Genomic DNA, 26,998 nt, shown 5'->3' on the forward strand with positions numbered 1-26,998 from the left:
TCCCCCTGCACGCTCAAAAGGGCAGGCCCAGTGTGCGTTGGGCGGGGGGGGGGGGTAGCACAGCCCCACCGCCCAGCAGGCGCTTCCCAGCCTCCCCGCTCACTAGCTGGTTCAGACGCGGAATCCGCCCGCAGTCTGCGCCTCTGCCACCCCGCAGCGCCCTGGAGTTTCCGCTGTTATCTTGCCCTGCAGCCCCCACTGAGCGCCAGGGCCAGGCTCCTGCAGCTGCCGGCTCCGCCCCGGCAGGGCGGGCTCTGAGCCCGCGCCCAGCCCCCTGGAGGCGGCCCGGCCGCGGGGAGCTCGGAGAGCTGCTGGCTGCCAAGCCTGGCTCAGTGCGGCTCGGGCTGCGGTGCGGGGAGCCGGCAGGAGACGCTCCCAGCCCCCGGCAAATGGCCCTTCGGAGCGCAGCGCAGCCCCGGGCCCGCAGACCGTCCGCCCCCCGCCGCGCGAAGTGATGGGCAACACGGCGCACAAGAGTCTGCCAGGTAAGGGGCTGCAGCGCGCTGTCCCCCGGGCTCCCCCGGGAGGGACGTGCTGGACGGAGCTGCCCCCGCCCCCTCTCTCATCTGGAGGGAACTAACCCCCCATCCATGGCAGGGCTAGAGAGCGAGCCCGACGCCCCGCAGAGTACTCGGGCTGGAGATACCTTTCCCCATCCTCCCCCTCTCCTGAGATGCCAGGGCTGGAGGGAGCTGCTCCACCTCCTAGGAAGCGGCTGTTTTTGTCTGAGCAAGTGGGCAGCAGCTTTATGCTGTATGATCTGGAGTTTCCATGCTGCTCTCCTGGTGTCCTGCAGTCAGTAGGAAAGGCAGAGCGCTGCCCCGGCTGCTGCACATGCTGCTTTCTGTCACATGCCGCTGTTACTGAGATCAAGGAGACCGGGTTTTATCCCCTGGGTTTGTGGTTCTGGAGTGCCAACACGTGGGTGTATTTGGGGGAAGAACGGCCCCCCTTCTCTCTCACTGCCACAAATTAAAATGTCAGGAAGGAAAGGGGATGAATGGTGTGTGTACAGTCTAAAAGAGAAAAGGAGGAATTTCTTTTAAAAAGGGGGGAGGGAGTTTTAAAGTCCTCTTTGCAGTCTTTGGCAGTGAAGGAAGCAGCATTGTTTAGCAAGGAGACATTTAAAATCCAAATTCTTTTTGTGTATCTTTACATCTCACCTGTTTAAGTTGCTCAGACCAGCAACCCTTAGCTCTCTTTACTTTCCAAATGGTGCTCAGTTTTGTGTGTATGAGCGTGTGGTAAAGGGGGCTAGTTTTCTGTTGTCCATGAGAAGTAGGGGCTGAGGGGTGTGTTGAGGAAGGGTGTTCCTTTCCAGTGGACACATGGGGCAGGGTTAGATATGTGAAGGGACAGATGCTGAAACTAATGGCTTTTGTTCAGTAGCCAAGCATTGCGCTGACAGATGAGATGATCACTTTAGGGACAGTTTAGGATCTGTATATTTTCCCTTCCTTTTAATCCCAATTCCTATGTCATAACCGGAATAGGCTTTCTAAAACTCGAGAGTCTACCAGAGACCCCGGAAGTGATGGGAATAAAGACAATGGACCTTTAGCAGCTGGGGTAGATTCTGAATCCTGGGAGTGCAACAAAAGAGGGTAAACTGGTACTGTTCTTGCAGCTGAAATGGAGAGACCCTGGCTTTCAATTGAAATGCTTTTCATTGCTGTTTTTAAAAAAGGACTTTGTGTGTAATTGTGCACAACTTCTTCAGCTGTTCAGCGACACAAGAGGGAAACTATCTGACAGCAGATCTGAAATGTTTGGTGGACTGCCTTGGTTTTAAAAGACCTTTTCAGTGAATGCTCCTCTTATATAAGAGAAGCAGATATTCTTTTTCTTACAAGCTCATAATTGCGAGTTTTTCCCCTGAAAGAATCAGTGAGTAATAAAAGCTGTGGGTCTTGATAGAATCAACAGTACTGAATTACTGAACCCCTGTGAATTGCTATCTTCAGCTGTTCTTTCTTTTCTTTTCCTTTCCTTGCAGCCATCCTGCATTTCCCCCTTTGTACTTTGGGCACCCCATAAATAAAGAGTATTATTGAGCTTATTTAAAGAAACAGAAGGACCTACTGAGTGCACACATGCCTTCCAGTAATCAGCCCAAGGTTTGAATACTGAAGATTTGCACTTGGATTTGCCCTTATATTTTCTGTGAAAATAGAGGGTGACTCACAAAAGAGCTTTTAGGGTTGTTGTTTGAGATTAGCTATGAACCCAGCAGGAGATTTTTTAGATGAAAGTTTATATCTTATTTCCATCTGCACTTGCATCTCTCTCCTACAGATATTACGCCTATATAGGAAATGATCATTTCTCATCATAAAAGACATCAGAGCTGATTTATCTAATACTTGATGAATCAACGAATAAAAGACTTAAAGGGAGTTCTTGAGATTGGAGAAAATTCATCCAATCAGTAGGCTGTACATATAGAGGGCAACCATCCCAAACATGAGAGAGAGCCACAAGCCAGAGGTACATAGAATATTAGGGTTGGAAGGGACCTCAAGGGGTCATCTAGTCTAATCTCCTGCTCAGAGCAGGCCCAATCCCCAGACAGATTTTAGCCCCTGATCCCTAAATGGCCCCCTCAAGGATTGAACTCACAACCCTGGGTTTAGCAGGCCAATGCCCAAACCACTAAGCTATCCCTCACTGTGAAAGACAGAACTTCATGAGCAAACAGCTTTACCTGCTAGGATGTGGGATGTAGCTAGAAGCGCTTTTATATTCTATATAAGGTTAAGGGGTTATAAAAGTTATTTCTGCCTGTTGCTAGAACAGTCTTTACTGAGCAGCCTACATGTGCATAACATAATAGCTGGGAGTTAAATCCTTGGTGAAGTCAGTTGTGTTTTGATATTGAGCAATTACTGGTGATGAAAGACTTTTTTTGTTTTTCTCCGTGTTTTTTTTATTTTTCTTAAAAAGCCTTTTCTTCAGACTATAAAATTCCTCACTTTGTCATTGTTCTGATTAACCTTCATTTTCATGTTGTACCCCTGAACTGAGGTTTTCTGAAAAGTACCAATTGGTTGGGAATAGTCTGCTTGTAAATGTTTTCCAAGATGTGCAAGGCAAAAACATTTATGATGCTCAAATGTTGTTTGAAATTGTTCTGAAAGATTCTAAAAATGTGACATTTCTGAAATTCTGCTGATTTTTTTAAATAGTAAAAGTTAAAAAAAAAAGGCAGCATAATGCTGCACAAAGCATTTAAGATGAAAGAACAACAATTTTTTTCCCTTTAAAATATACATATTTTTCAAGTTTAGGACCAAATTCTGCAAATCTGAACTTAATTATTTGCTTCTGGGGAACTGAGGCCCTGAACCTTAAAGGCATTTAAGTTCCTAAGTTCCACTGATTGGTTAAAAGGGCGTGTTTGCCATATTGGGTTCATAGTTTGTAGTGTAGCAACCCTTTGTTACCAAACTGTCATTCTAGATAGAAGCAGGTGTTGAATTTTTTTTTTCAGAGCAGTTGTTTGAAAATGGGAAAGTCCTTTCTGTGGACTGAATTCTTGGGTGAATTCCTATTTACAAAGGCCATGACTATATAGAATTACTTAAATCTAACCTAATATCTTTGAGCATTTCATCTCCTCCTTTCCTGCATATATCTGAAAAATTCTTCCTTTGCACCCTGACAAAATGAACAACACGCTGTCTCGTTTTAGCTCACAGAGAAATTTCTCTCCCATGTCACAGAAGCTGTGGAAGGATTTGAAGGAAGAAAAAAGCCCATTAATACTAGCCCAACACTTCTTTTAAACTTTTTGCTAGATGTACAATGCGGTTTCTTTTTTTTTTTCTTTCTTTTTATTTTTTTAAATCAACATAAAAAGAGTTGAAGATGGAAAACTGATTTCCATTCTGATTAGAGGTGGAGAAAATCTAGAGAGAGCTCTTGCATTTGCCTCATGGAAAAGCCAAACAATCAAACTATTTTTGGATTTACATATAAATTTGTCCAATTCTTATCTCAAATGCTGAAAGGCAATCTGAAATCCCTCCCCCCCCTTTGCATTGTTCATTCATTTGTGTTTATAAGTTCACTTGATTGAACTTTAGCTGCTTATTGCCACTTGAAACGTTAATCCTCCTTATCTCTTTTTATCAGTCATCTGCATTTAACGATAGAAGCAAGCATCCTACTGATGCTGAAGAAATTGTATCAGGAGCTTGGTTACCTTCTGCTGGCCAAGCATTTTGATGGTTAACACAGTAGATTAAGGCAACTGTCAAATTAACAGCAAGATTCCTAAATGGAGTGGTACTGAAATAAGTGACAGAGCAGGGCTAATGAAAGCCAGTTTCTATATTTGAACTGGTTAAGCAGGCATTGGATGAAAAGAGCTGAGATGTGTCAAATACATTTAACAAAGACTCTGGGGTGGAAATTGATCTTCTCTAGGTGACAGCTTGATGATACATAAAGCACTCTGTCAGCAAAATAAGCTTTCCCTTTGGTTATTAATCTCAGCCACCAATCGGTCAACAGAACTCCTTAGCAATCTGTTCATACATGAAAGTGAATCAATATGATGTGCAAGATATGTTCACTGCACAACAACTCTGGGAATTTAAATCCTTATGCTGCACCTCCTTTCCCTGATATGTGGGCCCAGACCTACTGTGCCTACTCAGACTTCAATGGGAGCATTGCCTGAGTGGAGGAAGGCAGTATTGGACCCTGTGTTTGGATATGCACCCTTTGCTTCCACCCTCCTGCTGTATGTTGTTTAAAATAATTTGTAGCTGAGTGGTTAAGCAAGAGTGAAAACTTCATTCAAGCCCATCACTTTTCTTTCTTCTGTAGATGATAAACTAGTTTGCAATTTGCAGTCAATAGGTAGAACTTTTGCTGACTTGCAAAGCTGGCTGCGTGGTCAAGTGGAAGTTGTTGGAGGATTATGTCACATACCAAGGACTAATTTTATGACATTGAGGTGGGGTTGTAGGTAATGTTACCCTTGTGTTTTTGAAGCTAATTTGTTCTTGTCTGTTTTTGCTGATTACCTAGCTTTCCCCACTGGTTGCTTTCATCTCCCTAGTCTCTGCTGTTGATCCCCTTGGCTTTGACTTCACCTCTCCTCTACCTAATTATTTCTTCTCATCCTCCCTCCCCTCCCACTGTCTCTGTTGCTGCTTCTTTTTTATTTTACCCCCCACTCCTCCGTTTCAGCCCCACCTTTTCACTCACTCTTCCTCCCGTTCACCAACACAAATCCTATAAGCTATCTCAAATTCTTCCTGTCACATTCTCCTCCTTTATGGTGACACTCACTCCAGCCCTTCCTCCATCCCCAATATGCACTGCAGCCCCCTTCTCCCCCCCATGCCCTTTCCTCCTCCTCCTCCCCTGTTACCAACAATAAGGTTTCTAACTGTTCCCTATTTCTAACCTCCTGACTTGCGTCCTCAGCCCTAGCCCCATCCTGGCTACTAACTTCTCTCATCTCTTTCTCAGCCTGTCACACTGCTCTGGCCATTTTTCCTCAAAATATGTGTGTGTGCTGGGCTTCCTCGTGCTCATAATATGGCTAGTAGGGAGCTGAGATATGGTAATGAGCGGTGAGTGTATAGGTGCCTGAGGAGAGTGGAGAGGTCATCAGACAGGCTTGGAGAGGCTAAGAGAGGGAGTGCTGAAGAGAACTGATGGGAGCCTCGTGACTTGGAGAAGTCCCTACATTGAATCAGGGCGTAGCAGAACGCTGCAATGATTGGCATGCAGAGAGAGGTCCAGCTGAGAGAAACAGGGGATGTCTTAGCCAGCCACCTGCAGTGGCTGGAGAGAAGCACTGACAGCTGCTCCAGCAGGAGGGCGAGAACGCAGCAGGGAGAATCAAAGTAAGTGACCAATGTACAAGCCAAGAATGTACCAGTTGGGTTCCCAGTTGGTGACTCTGGCCCAAATAGGGCCATTGGTATTTAACAAAGCAGCCAGACTCCCTTTTTAAAATCTGGCTTGGGTTTGATTGCCAGGCTGCTCCCCCAGCCTTAATCACAACTGCAAAGAATATCAAGTATGGCTGGCATGTCTCTTTGGTAAACATGAGGAATAATGGGGCTTGTTCTTAAAAAAAAATAATAAAAAAAAATCTTCTCCTTAGCTTCAAGGCCTCTTCCGTATGTATGAAATATATATATGCCCCCCAGCTACACCCTTCTCGTCCTACTCCCACTGCTAATTTTTACACCTTCATGCGTCTGAAACTCCTTTCAGATTCATACCATGCTTTCGCTCACTCCTCTTCAAGCCCCTCCTTAACGCACCACCTCTGTGAATTGTATCGACCAATGTACACTCTCTGAATGGCTGCTTGTATTTCAACCAAAAATCCCCACTCTGCTCTACACCTTTCCTTGTGTGTACTGTACTGTTTTATCTATTATTACGATGCAATCCCAGGAGCTGCTGAGCACTAGCTTCCCTCGGAGGTGAGAGTACTTAGACCCTACGTTGGGGATCACTTGAGAACACATGTTCTTTGCTGGCACATTCAGAGTTGGGGTGTTTTGTGGGGTGAAAATATCCTTGCCATAATGGAAACAAGGAGGGAAACTAACCCTTTTGCCACAGTTAAAAATCTCCTTCACCCAAATGATGTTTCCCAACATGAGCTTCTTTCAAAATGTTGGCAAGGAAAGATCCTAATGGGTAAATGTGGGAGGAACAAACACATCTGTCTGTTCTATGTTGCTGCCCATCAGCCTCCATGTAAAATCAATAGCACTATTGAAGTCCATAGTGAATTTCCCGGAGCCTCTGGTCTTTCTCCCTTTCTGAGGTAAAAACTCAGCTTGTAGCATGGTTTTTGGTGTTGATTGTTTACATTTAATTCATTTCCTCTTTTTGTTTTGTCTGGTTGATAGGGATTGGTTGGTTAGAAGGACTTGTCAGTGTCATGTCATTCTTACCAACAACCACCTTATTTATATCTCTTTTCCTTTTGGATTGGTAAAGCAGAGCGTGGGAGTTAGGGTTCCTGAATTCTCTTATTGGCTCTGCTACTGACTTGCTGTGGACTTTGATCAAGTCACTTTATCGTGCTGTGTCTCATTTTTGGATATAAATATTGTTTTGTTGCCCGAGGGCTTGTAAGATCTAATTAACATCTGTAGACCATGAAATCCTCCAATGAAAGAAGCCATAGAAGTGCAAAATAAGATTATCTTGTGGTGTGTGTTGTAGCTTTTTGCATTTGTATTCCTCTGAAGGAAACCCAACACTGAAGACTGTTGTGTGATTCAGGCTCTAGCACAGTATGTATGATTCATATGCTGAGAACTATATATAAACAGCCTAGCACAGGACAAATCCAGAAATTCCTTGCATCCAACTGGTTTGATAAATTCAGATGCTACTGTCAAAATCTGGATTGTTCAGACTATATAACTAACTATATACCCATCCAGGAAAACAGCATCTATCAAAATTGTAGCTGTGTTAATCCACCATGCTGGCCCAGTGCCCTCTGTCTGTTCAGACAACCATACATTACATTTCCAAGGGTATTATTAAAATCAGAGCACTTTTCAGTTACTATCTGCTGCTAAATTATATAGTGCATTCTTGACACATGCAATTCAGTTACCTTCCATTTTGTTGTACTTTTTGCATTCTAGAAGGGGTACAGTATTGTTTTAGTAACTGGTAAAATGCTGCCTCTAGTAAACACAGCACTTTTGCACTGTGTGACAGTCAGAAAATTACTGGAATTCAAAGGATTTTTCATTCAGAAGACAGGTGTACCCAAATATAACCATTGTTCGTTTAGGCCCAACTTTTCAAACATAGATGCTTAAAGTCACACCCCTAAATGTGTGTATTTAAACACCTTGTTATAGTGGCCTGACTTTCAAAGATGTTGAACACACACAGCTCCCTTTGAAAGGTAAAGGAAGTTGTACGTGTCCAGCTCCTCTGAAAATTAGACCACTAATGTGGAAGTATAAATATGGGTTTAGGTGCTGAACTTTAAGCACTCAAGTTTGAAAATGTGAGCATTTATGTTTATTTGATTTGATAATTCACTTTGAAGCTTATGTAACAGTCCTGGTCTCATTCCATCAAGGATCCTCCTCTGTATAATTTTCATTGGCTTTAATCAAGGGTGGAGATAAACATATTGCTCTTTGTCTGCGCCAGTGGATTTAGCATTAAGCCAGTTCTGTTTTCCAGGTACACTTCTGGTTAGGCAATGCCTGCTGCACAGCTTGCCTTGAAAAGAAAGCTTGTGTTCTTCTTCTCTATCAAATTGTCACAGTGCCTGTCTGTGAAGGTTTGTAACTAAAATAAGCCTTCACAGAGTGGGGGTATGCGCGTGTCTTAGTGATGGATGTTGCTGGGTTCAAAAGACAGGAAAGGAAGGAAGGAAGGAGGTTACAATGAAGCTATTGAAATTGGTAAGAGTGGAGCGGGAGAGAGCATTTGTGAGAACACACACGTGAGTGCTCATTTGTTGAGATGATTTAGAAAGCTGGTACATGCGGTGGTGTTGTGGTCATGTTGGTCCCAGGATATTAGAGACAAGGTGGGTGAGGTGATGTCTTTTGTTGGACCAACTTTTGTTGGTGAGAGAGACCAGCTTTCGAGCTTACAAAGAGCTCTTCCTCGGACAGAAGTTGGTCCAATAAAAGTTATTACCTCACCCACCTTCTTTCTCTTAGAAAGTAGATAGAAAGTGAAGAGAGAGGAGTCAAGCCAAGTGTTGCATCCAGCAGAGAGGTAAGTGTGTTTATAAAGGTATCCCTTCTTACAATTTGGAATCTTTGACTGCTTTGTATTTTTACATTGCTGAGCTGCATGCTGCCTGGGCACCTACTTCTCCTGCCTATCTCTTTGGGTGATTACAGCCAGCTATTCTCCCTGGCTTCCCATTACCTGCCTCTCTCCACGGCCGCCTGGCGGGGGAGAGTGCAAGTGGGGCAATTTTCCCCAGGCCCTGGGCTCCACAGAGGCCCCCATGAGAGTTTTTCGGGGCCCCTGGAGCAGGGTCCTTTACTCGCTCTGGGGGCCCCAGAAAACTCTCGCGGGGCCCGGGCCCTCGGAGCTTCTTCCGCTCCAGGTCTTCGGCGGTGGTAGGTCCTTCCGCTCCGGGACCTGCCACCGAAGTGCTGGGTCTTCGGTGGCAATTCGGCAGCAGGGGTCCCCACCGGCAAAGTCCCCAGGCCCCCTGAATCCTCTGGGCGGCCCTGCCTCTCTCTTTTCCCATTCTGCGGGATTTGAACATGAGTGGGCAATGTCTTCCTTATTCTCCCCTTGCAAGATCTGTTGCAACTTGTGTGTCCAATCTCATCTAAGGTTCTCAATTTAAAGGACTCTCTCTCTGTCCGATAGTCGTGTTTTTCCCCAGTGTGTGCACCTTTTCTTTTTGTCTCCCATGTTTTTGACTGCTGCTTATCTCCATCTGTTAATGCTACCTGTTACGGCAGCCAGACAACGTCTTTCAGTAGTTACTCACACCTTTCCTGACTCCTATGAGCTTTCTGATTTGTCACACTCATCGGGGGCTTCTTGATCTTAGGTGATAGCTCACCCAAGGAACCATTTTCGAGCCCTGCTCAGTGCCACGCTAGATGGCAGAAGTAAATTTACCTATGCACAGGTGGAGATTGGGGGGATCGGGGGGAGAAAGCTGTCAGGAGTAGGTAGTTTTGTCTTGCTGGAGCCCTCTAGGCTAGGAAGTTGTTCCCACTGCTGTAGTGTTGCCAGCTTTGGATGTCAGGGATCATCCTGCCAGAACGCAGCCTTCTGGTTGCAGAGTGGCACCTCTGCTACCTAAATCTCCCCACCCCTGAACTTGTTGAAACAAAACAGACGAAGTTTGTATAGTTCCATTGACTTCTCCAGTTCTGGACACCCACTGTCTGCCTGAGAGGAAAAGGCACTTTGAGCCAAGCAAAGATGATCCTGCTGTAAGGACAGTAGCTATTGGGATAAGATACTGGTCTCAGACAGATCTTGTTTGCTCACAAATAGGCACAATTTTCTTAATGTTGCTGCCTGTGCTGCTGGTTGACAGCTGTATTGGAAGAAGAGCATGAACCTCTGCACTGTGGAGGGGTGTGAAAGGATAGCTTAGCCACAGGCTTTTTCTGTCTGCCTGCAGACCTAGGTGCCCTGCTGTCTCAATTGCAGAGTGTCACTACTGCAGCTTCCTGCTGTCTGAACTGGTGCAGAGGGACTTTGGAGGAGAAGTGAATTGCTGCTTGTTAATTTGTTTTTCCCTCTTTGGCAGTCCAGACTTCTCATTCTGCTTTGTTGTGCTGGCAGAGATGTTTTCCCCCTAAATTTTTTCTTACGCGTTTCTTTATTGCCAATGGGATGTGTGTAGTTCAGAAAGTCTCCAAACTGAGCAGAAGAGCCCAGTTTCCTTTCCATGTTAGAGCGGGAGCAATGTGATGAAAGAGCCTTGCTTTTCTCCTTTCTCCATTGCAGTGCCATAGCAAGGGCAAGGAGAGTGAGGCACTTGTCTTGGGCGTGCAAAGCGGAGGGGCGCAGCTCTACCGCCCAGGCGGGGTGGAAGGAAAAAAAAAAAAGCCGTGATCAGCGGCAATTTGGCAGTGGGTCCCCAGGTCCCTCTCAGAGGGAAGGACCTGCTGCTGAATTGCCGCCGCAGCTTCATTCATTCTTTGACGGCAATTTGGCGGCGGGTCCTTCCCTCTGAGAGGGGCTGAGGGACCCGCCGCCGAATTGCTGCCAAAGAGTCTGGAGCCGGCCCTTGCCTTGGGTGCACAAATTCCTTGTTATGGCTCTGCCCCACTGTCAGGGCTGGCATGGAGAAGCCAAATCATCAGGCTAGGAATGACTTGCCCTTTGCTGTTGGGAATGCCTGTGAAGCTCCTTCACAGACCAAGTCATTTAACCACATTTTAAAGTTTTTTTTTTAATATAGAGGGGAAAATCACCCATTTATGATGTGTCTAAGAGCTGCTGACACTTCAAGGGAAAAAAATGGGGAAAAGGTCTGTTTATAGACTTTTCTGCCAGCTCATTGTATATGACACTAATTCCCTGTTCTCTTATTTTACTACCGATGTTTGCATTAAAACAAGACCTTTGTACTTCAGGAGTTCATCTGTTTATTTCCTGTGCTGCAGAGTCACAGTTGTCTATGACATTACAGTTGTTTCTGTGACTATGCTTGTGATGTTGTATTGGACCATGGCTCCAAGTGATGAATAAACAGCCAGAACAGATGAAGAAAGATCTCACTTTCATTTCTAGTGAAGGAACTTGGAAAATACAATCTCTTGGGGAAGTTCTGTCTGGACAAAAATTTTTTTTCATTGGTTCTCTAAACTGCAGAAAGAAAAGTTGCTAGAGTTTGCTCTTCTTAATAGTAGTGGAATGTTAAAGCAGCTTATCTTGCCTGACAAGCCTAAGATTAATGATGAAATGTCGTCTTTTGTGGCAAAAAAAGATAATTCCATCCAGGCTTACCTTTTTTGCTCTTAGATATAAACAGAATTCTGACAGCTGCTTTTCTTAGCTTGTGATCTATTTTGGTTTCACAAGGAGGTCTATGGCTCTCATCTTAATGCACCTATAACCCACAGAATAGTTACAAAGCTATCTCTACTCTTCTCTGGCATATTTCTTAATGAGGGGAAATTACCATTTCTTGGAGTCTTGGATTTGACAATGTTGAGTCGAATTTTTTTTTTTAAACTTAAAAGTAACAAAAAGTACAGTGCCGTTACTAAGGGTTCCCAGCACTGGGATCCAATAGGAGAGGATGGATGTGAGTTCCTGCTATGCTACCACCCTGGTAGAAGGTGCAGAAATCCCTGCTGTTGAGGTGGGGAAGAAGGACTAACTGGAACCCAGGAGGGCTGAAAGTTGAGCCCAGGAAGAGCAGCTAAAGACTGTTGTGTGCCTAGTGTCAAAACCTGGACCAGTTCCATCTGGATGGACATCAGTTGATTGTGAGTGGACCCAGGTGCTGGATCCTATGTGTATCTAAGCCACCTGCTTCTGGGCAGAACCTGGTCTCTGCCTCTACCTCTAGGTCTGTAATACACATCCCCAGGTTCAGACCCTTTGTCTGAACTCTCCCTTGGGGCTTTGGGACTCCACTATCTGGCTTCTTCAATATTTCAGACTTCTTGAGTCCACCTAGTTGCTTACACATGCTTCCTCAGAGTTCCAGTAAGCTGTGGTCGCTTTGGGTTCTTTGTGGACGACATGGCAGGAAGACAAGGAACACTGGTTTAGCACCGGAAATTCTTAATCACAGTCACTTTACTCTTAAAAAGCTGTGGAGAGTTACAGATCTTGCAAAATAAAAGTCTTAGATTTCACCCTTTCTGTGAGCTGAGGTTTTATCAGCGTTTCAGGTCAGGCAGATTCCCTTTTGCCTTCTCTCTCCAGCCAGTTCTTCGTGCATGTAGGGGTAGATGCCCCCCGCTCAGCAAAGAAACAGCCCTCCGTAAACACAGTCTGTTCCCTTTTGCCATGTGCTTAGGCTGAGGGAAACTCCTGCCCCTTTCTCTTGTCAGGCTTATGCGTAGAGAGTTCATTGTTCCATCGGATTGGGCCAGCAGTTGAGAGACAACCAAAGTTGATGTCCCTAGACAATAGTCTTTGGCCCTTTTCTTCCCAGGCTCAACTTCAGCCCCCTTGGTCTTCAATTTAGCCCCTTCATCCCCTAAACAGCAGGGGTCACTGTACCCTCTGCAAGGGTGATGGAGTTTTTCAAACCCTATGTATCTTTAAGTCTATTTGCCTTTGCATACTGCATGTACAAATTCACTGTGGTTCCATGGAAGAAATCCTACAAATATTTTAATAAGTTATGCATTGCAGTTGACTTATTTCCCAGAGAGAGTGTCTTATTAAAATTCTAGTTGAGCTGGGACAGATCTTCATACCAGCATCTGATTTGTAAGCTTTAAATACCAATTACTGTATAATTCACCTACAGCGTAGCAGGGTTCTGTTTGTACTGTCTCCCTGATCAAGGAATAGAGTGAGCAAGATGGATGTTTTACAAGTAAGAATTTCAAACAAATACATCTTGTGTTGAAGTTTATAAAAACTTAACCAAGGGATCCGTATATGTGTGTATAAATACCACAGCCCCGAACAGTGATTTTTGTACTGAGTCACGCCTTGGTATTTAGTGTTAATGCAGGATGTGACAAGTTTGGGGGGCAAATATACCCCACCCCCCCTCAAATAGAGACAAAATGTCTTCAGAAGGGTCTCATTCCCTTGGCCACCTGAGGTAATGTGCTGACTCTGGGTGATGGTTTCAAAGGGCCAAAATGACTTAGACACTCAAGAGTCTAAATCTCATTGAAAGTCTGTGGGACTTGGGTTCCAAAATCCCTTAGGAACATTTTAAAAATGCTGGCTTTGGAGCTTAGCTGTCTGAGAGCAACTTATTTTTCATATTTGAAAAGCTTCAAGGATTCTTGGGTTTGCACTTACCCTCTCCCTTGCTGAGGAAAACTTCAGGGTCAACCAGCATGCACCTCAAGGGAACTCCCACTTCCTCGATGGGAGAGAGATGGAGTCCTAGGATTTTCATGTGATCCTTGTTTTTGAGACATTCACACAGCACTCATGCAAATGTTGCATTTGGCCTGTGAGATTCTGTCAGAGAGAGAGAGAGAGAGAGAGAGTGTGTGGTGTGTGTGTGTGTATTTGGGGGAGGCTTTCTGAAGGGACATAGCGCTTTCATGTTAAATCTTGTTTTTCATGGATTTAATACTCAAGCCCTACATGTAACAATAGTTATGATGAATTCCCCCAAGAATGGAACTAAAACACAGCAATTTTCCTGTCCTTTCTCCACCTCGGAGAACTGTGGCAGAGTTCCCTACCTCTGTGATTGTATAGTTTTAGTTTCTTATGCACTGCCTATCAGCCGTGACTCCTAGATCAGTGAGACTTGTCTTCCTTGAGGATACTACCAACATTTGGGTACAGACATAAGCAGCTATGTTACTTGAGTGTTCCATAGTACGTTAGGCTATGGGTACACTACAGAGCTTACAGCGGCACAGCTACACCAATGCAGCTGTAGCACCAGGGCCGGCTCCAGGCCACAGCGTGCCACGTGCATGCTTGGTGTGGCACGCCTCGGGGGGGCGCTCTGCTGGTTGCTGGGAGGGTGGCAGGCGGCTCCGGTGGAGCTGCCGCAGGCGTGGCTGCGGACAGTCCGCTGGTCCCGCGGCTCCGGTGGACGTCCCGCAGACACACCTACGGCAGCTCCACCGGAGCTGCGGGACCATCGGACCCTCCGCAGAAACGCCTGCAGCAGGTCCACCAGAGCCGCAGGATCAGCAGACCGTCTGCAGAAACGCCTGTGGGAGGTCCACCGGAGCCGCAGGACCGGCGAGCGGCAGAGCGCCCCCCCGCGGCGTGCCGCCGTGCTTGGGGCGGCCAAATTGCTAGAGCTGGCCCTGTGTAGCACTGCTAGTTCAGGTGCTCTAAGCTGATAGGAGAGAGCTCTCCCATCGACTTAATTACTCCAGTCCCTGTGAGCAGCGGTAGCTAGGCAGGAGAAACTCTCCCACACACAGCGTTGTTCACATTGGCGCTTAGGTCCGTGTAACTTACATCACTTGGGGTGGCTTGTTAACACCCCTGAGGGACATAACTTATACCGACATAAGCTGTACTGTGTACGTATCTTAGTCTGTTCCTACTGTATCTGTTGAGGAGCCTGACAGATTCTCTCACTTTTCTTGTCCTTATAAATGCTGATCAGAGCTCTTGATTTTTGAGGATGTTTTGAGCAGGTTCTCCTGCAGTGATAAAAAAATCAACATTTTCAGAACTAGGTGCCTGAATTTAGGCCACCAAATTCATATTTAGGCAGCTACATAAGTGCTTTGACTCTTAGAGCTATAGGTACTTCTGAAAAGTGGGCCTTTTATTTAGATGCCTAAATCCATATTTATTCCCCTAACTTCAGGCACCCAGGTTTCAAATCTTCAGCCTCTGAATACAGTTGCCCTTTGGAGGCTGTGTGTTGGAGCGGATACATCACTGGGCTGAGCTTCAGGAGATCTGAGTTCTACTCCTGACTCTGCCGCTGACAATGCTGTATGACCCCCTGAGCAAGACACTTCTGTTTCTGTTTCCCCTCCCCACCCTTGTCTGTCTTGTCTATTTAGATGGGAAAATCTTCAGGGCAGAGACTCTCTCTCTCCATGTGGGTTGTACAAAGCCAAGCTTAAAGGGGCTTTAAGAACAGCTAGATTCTCCCACCTCCAGTTTTCTTGGTATTCAGTGTGTGTCCAGTTCCATTTGGACTGTGAACTCCATCAAGCAAGGACTGTCCCTACTGATTTATTTGTAAGTCACCAAGCATGATGTTGGTGTCAAATATCTATTGAAAGTAATGGAGGGCGTGGACAGTCGAGAGACAGTAGACTTTACTTAAGTCCAAATTGGGAACCTTATATATAAGTGTTGTCAATTCAATAATAACAACTCCTGTCCTGGCCACCCAGTGCCTGCTTTGGAAACTGGATATGTACCTGCCTCCAAGTGCAAAACCTGCCTTCTCTATCATGCTTATATGGTTCACTTTGCCATCATGTCTGACCGCCTCCCCATCCTTAATGTGTTTAGCTTTATAACACCCTTAAGAGACAGGGAACCACTATTTCATCCACTTTACAGATGGGGAACTGAGGCACAGTGTGACTTGCCCTGGATCACACAGGAGTTTGCAGCAGAGTAGGGAATTGAACCCTTGTTTCCCACTGCCTAGGCTAGCATTCTGTCCACTGGCTCATCCTTCCTCTAATTTTGACCCACTTCATGCATTGAGAACTATGTAGATGAACTCTTGTGGCCATATGGTTTTCAGTGCAAAATCAGCACCGTTGTTTCTTAGTCAGCCATGAGCTCTTAGTTTTGCTTTTGCATCATAATTAAAATAATAATTAATGTTACAGTGCTAGAAGAAATGCCGCTGGGAACCCTGTTCTGTAAGTAAGGTAGAGAGAAATCCATAATTTGGTGAGATTTGCATGTGTTCTGTTATCACTGTTTGCTGGTGAATGGTTCTGAGTGACGTATTCTAGTAACAAACTGGCTTGCTTTTCCATTAGAAATCTTTATTCTGTGTTATGTTTAACTTGAGCAGCTAAGCCTGGAAGGGAAGTCTTCAGCGAATGTAAAAAAGATGCTAATGTGGCAACTAATTAGAAAGAAGAACAAATAATTCTTGTGTGTGGGTGGGAGAAGGCTTGTGCTATTAATTGTTGCTTTACTATTTAAGACAATCGGACAGAAAACCACTATCTTAGCAGTTTGATTATGCAGAGTAGGTTAGCACTGGAAGTTAGAGTAGTTGTGAAGTAATATAATCATACTTTTATATTCATAACTGATAAACTGGGTTTTAAGTTTAACCTTTCTTTCCCCTGCAAAGAGAGAAATTCAATTATTTCCAGTGCTTTCTAGTAGGAAAGCAAATTCTGTCAGATAATAGTTGTGTGGTTAAGACACAGAGCTGGCAGCCCTAGAAATACTGTGTTCGGTTCCTGGCTCTGCCAGAGACTTCTCACGTGACCTTGGGCAAGTCACTTTCCCTCTGTGCCTCAGGTTCCCCATTTGTTTACTGGATAATTCATGCCTACTTCACAAGCATGTTGTGAAACTTAATTAGTTAAAGTTTATAGAGAGCACTGAGACCTTTGAATGACAAACAGGATAGAAACACACATATATTATTGTTTTTATTGTTATCTTGTCATTGAGATGTAGGCCATGGGTGGAACTGCGGAAGGTGCCATTAAAAGAACTGCTCAGAATGTTTCGTTTGAAGTTTTGTTGATTCGTTTTGTTTTTTCTTTTCTTTTTTGATCCTTTTTAATGAAAAAATGGTCTCTTTTTTAAAATGGAAAACTGTCACAGTATTTATTTGTTTTTAATTTTTCCTGGTTTTAAAAACAATATAAATTTTAAAAATTGTTAATTTCAAAAGTTTTCAGTAGGAAAATGATCACTTTCCCACTATCTCTAATCTCTCAGTTGGCAGCCCCTAACATGGGGCAGTGGAAGAGCCCCAAGTAGCTCTTATTTACAAACAAGCTATAGATTAAAATTTTCTTTTAAAATATATTCCTATTTAGAAAAATACTTAACGATTGACAGTCACGCTCTGACACACATTGTAATCAATAGGAGCATCACCATTGACTTGAATGGGAATTGCTAAGGCGTTTTTGCTGATCACTGAGATTTTCCTAAGGAAAGACAAGCTTAAAGCTGCATGTGACAGCCATGTAAAAGGTTAGTAGAAATATGGGAAAAATATCTGAGATGGTTTCTTCACATGCATCTTTATCTGGACCAGATCTCTCCCAGCTGACCTGTTCGTTGATCCTCCTTTCCTCTTCTTGAATCCAGTACTGTCGTAAAGAATTCACTGCCCATGTCTTTAAATTACAGGAACAGTGATGGGTAGAGATTTTGAGCAGTTCAACACTAAAGAAATTTCCCATATATGTCTGTGTCTATATTTCTCTTTTGGGCACAGAACATCCCTTCTATCATTGAGTTGCTGTGTCAGTGTCTCTCTATTTATGGATATCACTGCAGTCATTAGTAACGGCTGAGCTGCCACCTTAGGCAGTTGAGACACTTTTGACTGCCCCTCTCTAGTTTCATTCCTCCATTTGTTCCAAGGCCAGTAACAGCACTAGTAGCTCATGTTGTGACTTGTCCCTTTCTGTATAAACAGAAGATTAGCTAAAGGGAGTGACACTGCTCTGATAGTGCAGTAGCTGTTGCTTTCGTGTATCTGGGAGGAGACTTGGGTTTGCGAATTCTCCTGAAATGTATTACCTGCTTCACGTGAGACAGGGCATCACAGGGATAGATGTTCTGACACTACACTGCTGAGGGGTAGATAACTATGTGGGTGGGGAGGCTAGATGATCCTGCTTCACCTGTTAGGGTGAGCATTGTGCATGCTGATTGTTATATCAGCCTCGAGCGGTAAGGAGGGGTTCAGGGAGCTTCAAGGTAGATGGGCCCCATTCTGTCATTGGAGATTGCGCCACTCTTGGCTGTTGTGTGAGGTGGGAAGTTGGGTGTAACAGAGTTCACCAAGGAAGAAATGTTGGCCCAGTGCTGGGTATGTGAAAGCCACCTCCCATCCTAGCCTCTCCTGCTGACCCTCCTCAATATGGTGGGCCCGTCAAATTGACACACTTGGGATTCACAGAGAGATTGTATTTTGGATGCCTCTGCCATGGGAAATAGAAAGTTGAGATGTGGGAGAGGAGAAAGAAAGGAATTCCACATACGACAGAAATGTACCAATAGGTTCTTGGGCATAGACAGATGGTTTATGCAGCACACACGAGATGCTGTTCACAGAGCATATGAGATGCCTGGAGACTTTAGCCAATACATGTGGGGAGGCTCTCTGATGTTGTGTATGTGGTTTAAACTAGTCGACATTAAGGCTAGGTCCACATGAGAAAAGGTTTGGTAGTATAGCTAATTGGTATAACTATACCAGCAAACCCACCTAGCGTGGACATTGCTTATCCCAGCACAAAAGTGCTTTTTCTTGTATAGTTAATACTGCTACCCCAAGCAAAATAAGAATGTCTATGCTGGTGTAGCTTATGCCACTCTAATTGCATCTACACTAGGGCTTTTGCAGAAGAGAAATGTTTAAAAAAAACCAAGACCACACACACTTACCAACATTACTACAGGAAAAGTTTCTAAGGTAGACCTGCCCTAACTAGTATTTCCTAGAAAATGTGCTGAGGGCATACGGATGACATGTTGTACCTCTTAACTCTTTGTGCTTGTCTTGTGTAGAAAGATGAATTGGAGTCAGTCCACCTAGATCGCTCATTTTAATGTTAACAGCAGGTTGTTGAGGTGTCTTGCCAAAGAATGGTTTCTGTTTGCTGGCTGTGCTTTATCTTCAGAAGGATAGGCATTAGTAATTAATGGGTGTCTTTGTCACTAGAAACCAGCTAGTAAAGTAAACTCAGGAATTCTAAATAGAAACCAGAGACAACCGAGGTAAATCCAAAATGAAAGCCTTGGGAAAGGATGGGATAGAACAGAGGTGGGCAAACTTTTTGGCATGAGGGCCGCACTGGGTTTTGTAAATTGTATGGAGGGCCGGTTAGGGGAGGAGGTTTATGGCCCAGCCCCCACCTCCTATCTGCTCCCCCCAGGACTCCTGCCCCATCCAACCCTCCCTGTTCTCTGATGGCCTCCCGGGGACCCCTGCCCCATCCACACGCCCTGGCTCCCTGTCCCCGACCACCCCTGGACCCTCGCTGCCCTGTCCCTCCCCTCCTCTCATTCCTGACGGCCCCCCTCAGACCCCAGACCCATCCAACCACCTCTTCTCCCTGTCCCCTGACTGCAGTCAGAACGCCTGCCCCTGACTGCCCCCTGCTGCCCCATCCAACCCCCCTCCACTCCTTCCTGACTTCCTGGGACCCCTGCCCCCATTAAACCCCCTGTTCCCCCGACCACCTCGACCCCATCCACACCCCCACCCCCTGACCACCACCCCAAACTCCCCTGCCCTCTATCCAATTCCTCCCCCCAAGCTCCCTGCTCCCTTATTGCGCTGCCTGGCGCACCAGTGGCTGGTTGTGCCGGCTGGAGCCGGGCTACCCTGCTGCCACCACCACACAGCACAGAGGCCAGGCTCTGCAGCTGGGCTGCCCCAGGAGCTCACAGCCCCGCCGCTCGGAGCGTTGTGCCGGTGTCAGAGCGAGTGAGCTGAGGCTGCGGGGCAGGGGCCAGCAGTGTCGGTGCAAGGACGTTTTGCGCCCTAAGCGAAACTTCCACCTTGCACCCTCCCATCCCCAAGCCCTGCAGCAGCTCCCTGCCCCCCCCTTCGCCCTGAGGCCTACCCCCCTCCTCCCTGAGGCGCCCCCCCGCTGCAGCTCCCCACCCCAGCTCACCTCTGCTCCACCCCCTCCCCGAGCCCTGTGGCAGCTCCCCACCCCCACCCCGAGGCACCTCCCCCACAGCAGCCCCCTTCCACCCTGAGACGCCCCCCCCACACGTGGCAGCTCCCCCTCAGACCTGGGGAGCCATGCAGCAGCTCCCCGCCCCAGCTCACCCCTGCTCCGTCTCCTCCCTGAGCACGCCGTCGCTGCTTCACTTCTCCCACCTCCCAGACTTGCAGCGCCTAAGCTGATTAGCACTGCAAGCCTGGGAGACAGGAGAAGTGAAGCAGCAACGATGTGCTCGGAGAGGAGGGGGAGCAGGGGTGAGGTGAGGCGGGGAGGGGAGTTCCCCTGTGTGCCGCCCTCACCCCTTACTTGCTGCAGGCGGCCCTCCCCGCACCCCCCTGCCCCAGCTCCCTCCTCCTAAATGTCGGTGGCGACCAGGGTGGCCAAAGATCTAGCTGCCGTGGTCGCTGCTGAAGAAAATGCCGCCCTCCAAATCCTAGCGCCCCAGGTGACCGCCTAGGTCGCCTAATAGGTTGCACCGGCCCTGAGGGCCAGGGTTAGCCTCCCTGGCCAGGAGCTTGGGGCTGGCAGGACGGTCCCGAGGGCCATAGTTTGCTTATCTCTGGGATAGAAGCACTAGCAATTCTTCCCCAGTTTTAAGCTTTTCTGAAAATGGTATAGATCATCACATGCACACCACAGATACACTACAGTTCAGATATTGGGTACTGTCCATCAGTTTTCTGTGATGAAATGAATTATTGAATATGTTATCGAAAGGTCAGCTAATTTTCCAGGATACAGCTCTTAACCAATTTCATGGTGATAACCAGCTCCACGTGCAGATAACTTTTAACCATTCATACATTGCACTTCTATGGTGCGCTGTTTGGAGGCAGGAAGAAGTTTGGAAAATCTTTTTGAGGTCCAGCTTTTCTCATCTAAAGGGATGAATGAAAGCTGAGGAGTGGACTGGTTGAGAAATTGAAAGTGGAACGCAGCTTGGGTGAAAGTGATCATGAAATGGTGAGTTCATGATTCGAAGGAATGGTAAGAGGGAAAACAGCAAAATAAAAATAGATTTCAAGAAGGCAGACTTCAGCAAACTCAGGGAGTTGGTAGGTAATATCCCATGGGAAGCAAGTCTAAGGGGAAAAACAACTGAAGACAATAGACAGTTTCTCAGCGACATCATTAAGGGCACAAGAGCAAGCTATCCCACTGCATAGGAAAGATAGGAAGTATAGCAAGAGATCACCCTGGCTTAACTAGGAGATCTTCAAAGATCTAAACATCAAAAAAGAGTCCTACAAAAAGTGGAAACTGGGTCAAATTACAAAGGATGAATATAAACAAATAACACAAGTATGTTGGGACAAAATTAGAAAGGCCAAGGCACAAAATGAGATTAAACTAGCTAGAGGCATAAAGGGCAACTAGAAAATATTCTGCAAATACATTAGAAACCAGAGGAAGACCAAGGAGAAGGTAGGACTGTTACTCAATAAAGAGGGGGAAACAGTAACAGAAAATGTGGAAATGGCAGAGGTGTTTAATGACTTCTTTGTTTCAGTTTTCACCAAGGTTGGTGGTGATAGTGAATACCAGTGAAAATGAGGTAGGATCAGAAGAGGCTAAAACAGGGAAAGAACAGGTTAAAAATTACTTAGACAAATTAGGTGACTTCAAGTCACCAGGCCCTGATGAAATGCATCCTAGAATACTCAAGGAGCTGAGTGAGGAGATATCTGAGCCATTAGCAATTATTTTTGAAAAGCCGTAAAAGACGGGAGAGATTCCAGATGACTGGAAAAAGGCAACTATATTGCCAATCTATAAAAATGTAAACAAGGACAACCCAGAGAATTACAGACCAGTCAGCTTAAATTCTGTACCTAGAAAAACAATGGAGCAAATAATTAAGCAATCAATTTGCAAACATCTAGAAGATAAGATAAGTAACAGTCAGCATGGATTTGTCAAGAACAAATCGTGTTAAACCAACCTGATAGCCGCCTTTGACAAGGTAACAAGCCTTGTGGATAGGTGGAAAGCAGTAGATGTGGTATATCTTATAGTTATCAGTGGTTCACAGTCATGCTGGAAGGACATGATGAGTGGGGTTCCCACAGGGATCAGTTCTGGGTCTGGTTCTCTTCAATATCTTCATCAGTGATTTAGATAATGGCATAGAGAGTACACTTACACAGTTTGCGGACGATACCAAGCTGGGAGAGGTTGCAAGTGCTTTGGAAGATAGGATTATAATTCAAAATGATCTGGACAAACTGGAGAAGTAGTCTGAAGTAAATAGGATGAAATTCAATAAGGACAAATGCAAAGTACTCCATTTAGGAAGGAACAATCAGTGCACACATACAAAATGCGAAATGACTGCTTAGGAAAGAGTACTGCGGAAAGGAATCTGGGGATCATAGTGGATCACAAGCTAAATATGAGCCAACAGTGTAACGTTGTTGCAAAAAAAGCAAACATTCAGGGATGTATTAGCAGGAGTGTTATAAGCAAGACACAAGTAGTAATACTTCTGCTCTACTCTGCACTGATTAGGCCTCAGCTGGAATATTGTGTCCAGTACTGGGCACCACATTTCAGGAAAGATGTGGACAAACTGGAGAGAGTCCAGAGAAGAGCAACAAAAATGATTAAAGGTCTAGAAAAACATGACCTCTCAAGGAAGATTGGAAAAATATGGGTTTGTTTAGTCTGAAAAAGAGATGACTAAGAGGGGACATAACAGTTTTCAAGTATGTAAAAGGTTGTTACCAGGAGGAGGGAGAAAAAATGTTTTTCTTAATCTCTTAGGATAGGACAAAAACCAATGGGCTTAAATTGCAGCAAGGGACATTTAGGTTCGATAATAGGAAAAACGTCCTAACTGTCAGGCTGGTTAAGCACTGGAATAAATGGTCTAGGGAGGTTGTGAAATCTCCATCATTGGAGATTTTTAAGAGCGGGTTAGACAAACACGTGTCAGGAATGGTCTAGACCAGTGCTTCTCAAAGTCGGGCCACCGCTTGTTCAGGGAAAGCCCCCGGCGGTCCAGGCCGGTTTGTTTACCTGCCGCTTCTGCTGTGGTTCGCCGTCCCAGGTCAGTGGGGGCTGTGGGAAGTGGTGCGGGCTGAGGGAAGCGGCACTGGCCGCCCTTCCTGCAACCCCCAGTGGCCTGGAGCAGTGAACCGTGGCCTGTGGGAGCTGCGATCAGCCAAACCTGAGGACGCGACAGGTAAGCAAACAGGCCTGGACCGCCAGGGGCTTTCCCTGAACAAGTGGCGGCTCGACTTTGAGAAGCACTGGTCTAGACAATTCTTAGTCCTGCCAGGAGTGCAGGAGACTGGACTAGATGACCTCTCAAGGTCCCTTCTAGTTCTGGGATTCTATGACTTACTGCATGTCTGTCAGCTGCCATTAGTTCCTTTTTGTATATGTATCTAGCTTCTGTTAAGTGTATTAGCGCACAGGGTTTTCTGTGAAATTTGCTGGTTAATTTGTAGTGCATTGCTATCAACTCATTCAAATGAGTTCCCATTTACAGACTTGTTTCTAATAGTAGGTAAGTACACTGAACTAGATTTTAGACTGTAAGCTCTTTATGCAGTGACCTGGAGCTCTTGCCTGTCAGTAAAATGCCTTGCACATACCTGGCATTTATGTAAAGAACACAGTGCAAATGCTTATGATTTAATGAACTCTCCATGGAGTACGAATTGCCAGATGATTTTTTTAAAAAGTAATTGGCCAATCATGGCAAATAAATTCCTTTCCTGCTAAAAAGGGATGTTTGAGGGTATGTCTTCACTACCCACCGTATCGGCGGGTAGCAATCGATTGCTCGGGGATCAATATATCGCGTCTCATCTAGACGCGATATATCGATCCCTGAACGCGCTTATATCGGTTCCGTAACTCCACCAACCCCAACAGAGTTGCGGAATCGACGGGGAGCCGCGGACACCGATCCCGCGCGGTGAGGACGGGTGAGTAATTCAGTCTTAGATACTTCGACTTCAGCTATATTATTCACGTAGCTGAAGTTGCGTATCTAAGATTGATTTTCCCCCGGAGTGTAGACCAGCCCTGAGTGTGGATATTGGCTACTGCAATGTAGATTTAAAAAAGTTATTACAGGTCTGTTGCATCTTACGCGCGTTTAACATGCACAAATTCAGCTTTATGCGGTTGGCAAAACAAAAAAAGAAAAAACAATTTAAATACTCTTCCTGTAGTGCGGGCGATTCTGCCCACCATTACACTTAATGTAATTTTGACTATACGTGGTTTTCGCTTTACACACTGACCGCGGAACGTAACCCCTGTGTAAGATGAGACAGACCTGTAGATGCATTAAATGTAATTCTCTTCAACTGCCACCAGGGAAATAGTAAATGGGCTTAATGTAGAAGAAGAAATGGGTGGACAGGAAAGAGATGCATGCCTTCTAGTGGAGAAAAGCCTGTCTGTGCCTAACACACTGGAGGAAGTCAGGGAAAGTCAATCTCCCCACCTTAATTCTATCAAAGGCAGGAGACTGCTAGAAATGACCAACTGAGCAGAACGTTGTCACTGCTGCTAAACTGCTCATCTGTTACACACAACCCTTAAATTAAAAACAACAATAATTTGAAAGGGTATGTGGGGGAAGAACCCTCATAACAGGCTCTTTTTGTTCAATTCAGTTCTTCTATATGTTCAGCATCTTATGCTGCTTCCTGTCTGTCCTTCTGCTCCCACATGCATGATTCTCTGGTGGACAATGCCAGCATCACAAAATTGGAATGAAAGACATTTGATGCCACTTATTTCAAACAGGCAGAAAACACACAGGGTATATGTCCCTTGGTCTGTATTTTATTGTAGCTGCAATCACAAGAGACTCTAAGCTGTGAACATATAATTAAAAATCTTGTCTAGTAATAAAATCCTGCTCAGTGTAAAAAAAACAACCCCCCCCCCAAATCTCCAATTTTCTACATGTGATTTGTAGGTTTATTTTCCCAAGAAAATCAAACCAAGGCAAATAATTGACTTTGAATTAAATTTTGAGCCCATCAATTGGTGTAGAAGCTGGGGCTTTCAGACATCTGTTTGTATTATTTCATTGGAGGTTCATACGTTCTCTGATTGCATAAATATTAAGAAGTGGACTGTCCTACATTAAAACAGGAATTTAACAAGAAAGAAGGATCTGTACTTTGAGAGATAACAGCTTGTGCCTTTCTGGTAAGACATTTTGAAGCTGTTGACTTAAAATGTACACTGTTCAAACGCAGTATGGCACTCCATTCTCTAGCTGGTATATCCCTCTACCTATTCTTAGTGCAAACCGCTTTCTTCAAGGAATGCACAATTTGTGACTGAAATTTTATCCACACTGGTGTTCTGCTGACAACAAAGAGTCTGATTTTAAGTTTAAAGGGTGGTGTAGACCTGTGGACTCACCCCTGCGGCACCTCCTGCTGGTGACTTCTGGGAATTAGCTCGTTTCAGCTCTGGAGCGCCCTCTGCAGGCCGGTGATCCGCCTGTCCTCTGGCCCATGTCCCTCCTGGACCCCAGTGCCCTTTTACATGGAGTTCTCCCCCCTGGCAGTAACCCCTTTCTCTCAGGGTCTTCCCTCCCCGGGAAACCCCCACCCTCTATCCCCACCTCACCTCAGTATATGGATACTGCCAGTTATTGCTAGCCCCTGCGCCCTGGGGCAGACTGCAGTATCAGCCTACTCATCACTGGCAAGGAGAGTTTGGACCTGCTGCCTTGTCCTACCCCTGGGCTGCCCTCTGCAACCCTTAGTACCCCTTGGCCGTCTGCTAGGTCGCAGCCTGGGCTTTCCAGGCTGGAGCTCCCCAGCTCCTCTGCCTTTCCCCAGCCCTGCTTCACTCAGGTACCCTGTGTCTAGCTTCCTGCAGCCAGGCTCTTCTCCCTCTACAGGCAGAGGAAGATACTGTCTGCCCCTGGCTTCTCTGCCTTTATAGGGCCAGCTGAATCTGTTTGGGTCGTGGCCCGAGCTGCAGCCACTTCCTCCAATCAAACCAGCCTAAAAGCTGCTTTCTCCGGCCACAGCCCCCTCCCAAGGCTGCTTTTAACCCTTCAGGCAGGAGCAGGGGATCACCATGCTACAGGTGGTTTTCCCTCCCCTCACCTTGCTATGAAGTATTTATTATTTTGAATTACTATTCATACAAACATAAAAGAGCCAGCTAATATGCTTTTGAGAGAGAGAAAGAGACAAAAAAAGTAAACCGGTAGCTAAACTGCTTGCAGCCTCCAACAAATCTTGCCCACAAAACTTGGCCTCCATTAAGCTCCCCCTTCCACAACAGTAAGTAAATAGGCGTTTTGGTTTACCTAGAGGCTCAAGAGACATAGGTTATTTTGGACCAAAGTGAAGGAGCAGGAGTTGGATTGGTTCTGGTGCCAGCCCGTTAAAATCGGTGGGATCCCAGTTTGTACAACCCCACAGATCATGACTGTTTGGGATACGTTTTTCCAAACAGTGTGTGAATTTAGCCCCGTGGCTTCCACTGCTGTCCAAGGCAGACTTAATTGTTGTCTGCCCCATTGACAGCGTAGTACATTTCAAATGAAGTTGTGCTGCTGATGCAGGTCACATGCCTGGCCTCTCTCTGCCTCAGCCATGTGCTTATATACTTACATAACACACACTCGAGTAGTCTTGATCGATTGATCCATCTTCCCCTGCCCTTCCCGCACATAGAGGCTGTCAGTTCTGAATCAGTTGCACTGCAGCTGTTCATGATTCAGTTGTGTCCTCACCTCCAAAATCACTTTATCCTTAAATCTTTTACAGGAAAAGAACTCTTTGTAAACCACGAGGTAACCTGGCAAGTAGGAAAGCTGTATTTTTTCCCATTAATTTAACTATTAACAGTTGTTCATGTCTCTTCACCCGCGCCTCCCGGATTCCTTACATATTGTTTCTGAAAAATTTAGTGGGATCGTAGCCTTTGTATACATAAAGAATAAGATGATTGAAGACCTAGTCACAGCTTTATTTAGCTTCCTCCACCGTGTGTTCCTCCCAAAG

At 45.6% G+C, this 26,998-nt stretch overlaps 1 protein-coding gene across 1 annotated transcript in view; it reads left to right on the forward strand.

Moving 5' to 3' along the window:
* Positions 1-359: 359 nt before the first annotated feature.
* NEURL1B (neuralized E3 ubiquitin protein ligase 1B) overlaps positions 360-26,998 on the forward strand; it is a 56,654-nt gene continuing 30,015 nt past the window's right edge. The window contains exon 1 of the mRNA XM_030573356.1: positions 360-485. Coding sequence (XP_030429216.1) covers positions 455-485 — 31 coding nt within the window. The 5' untranslated portion in view covers positions 360-454. The remainder of the gene's footprint in view (positions 486-26,998) is intronic.

Source organism: Gopherus evgoodei, chromosome 8, assembly GCF_007399415.2.
Source record: "Gopherus evgoodei ecotype Sinaloan lineage chromosome 8, rGopEvg1_v1.p, whole genome shotgun sequence".
NCBI lineage: Eukaryota > Metazoa > Chordata > Testudines > Testudinidae > Gopherus > Gopherus evgoodei.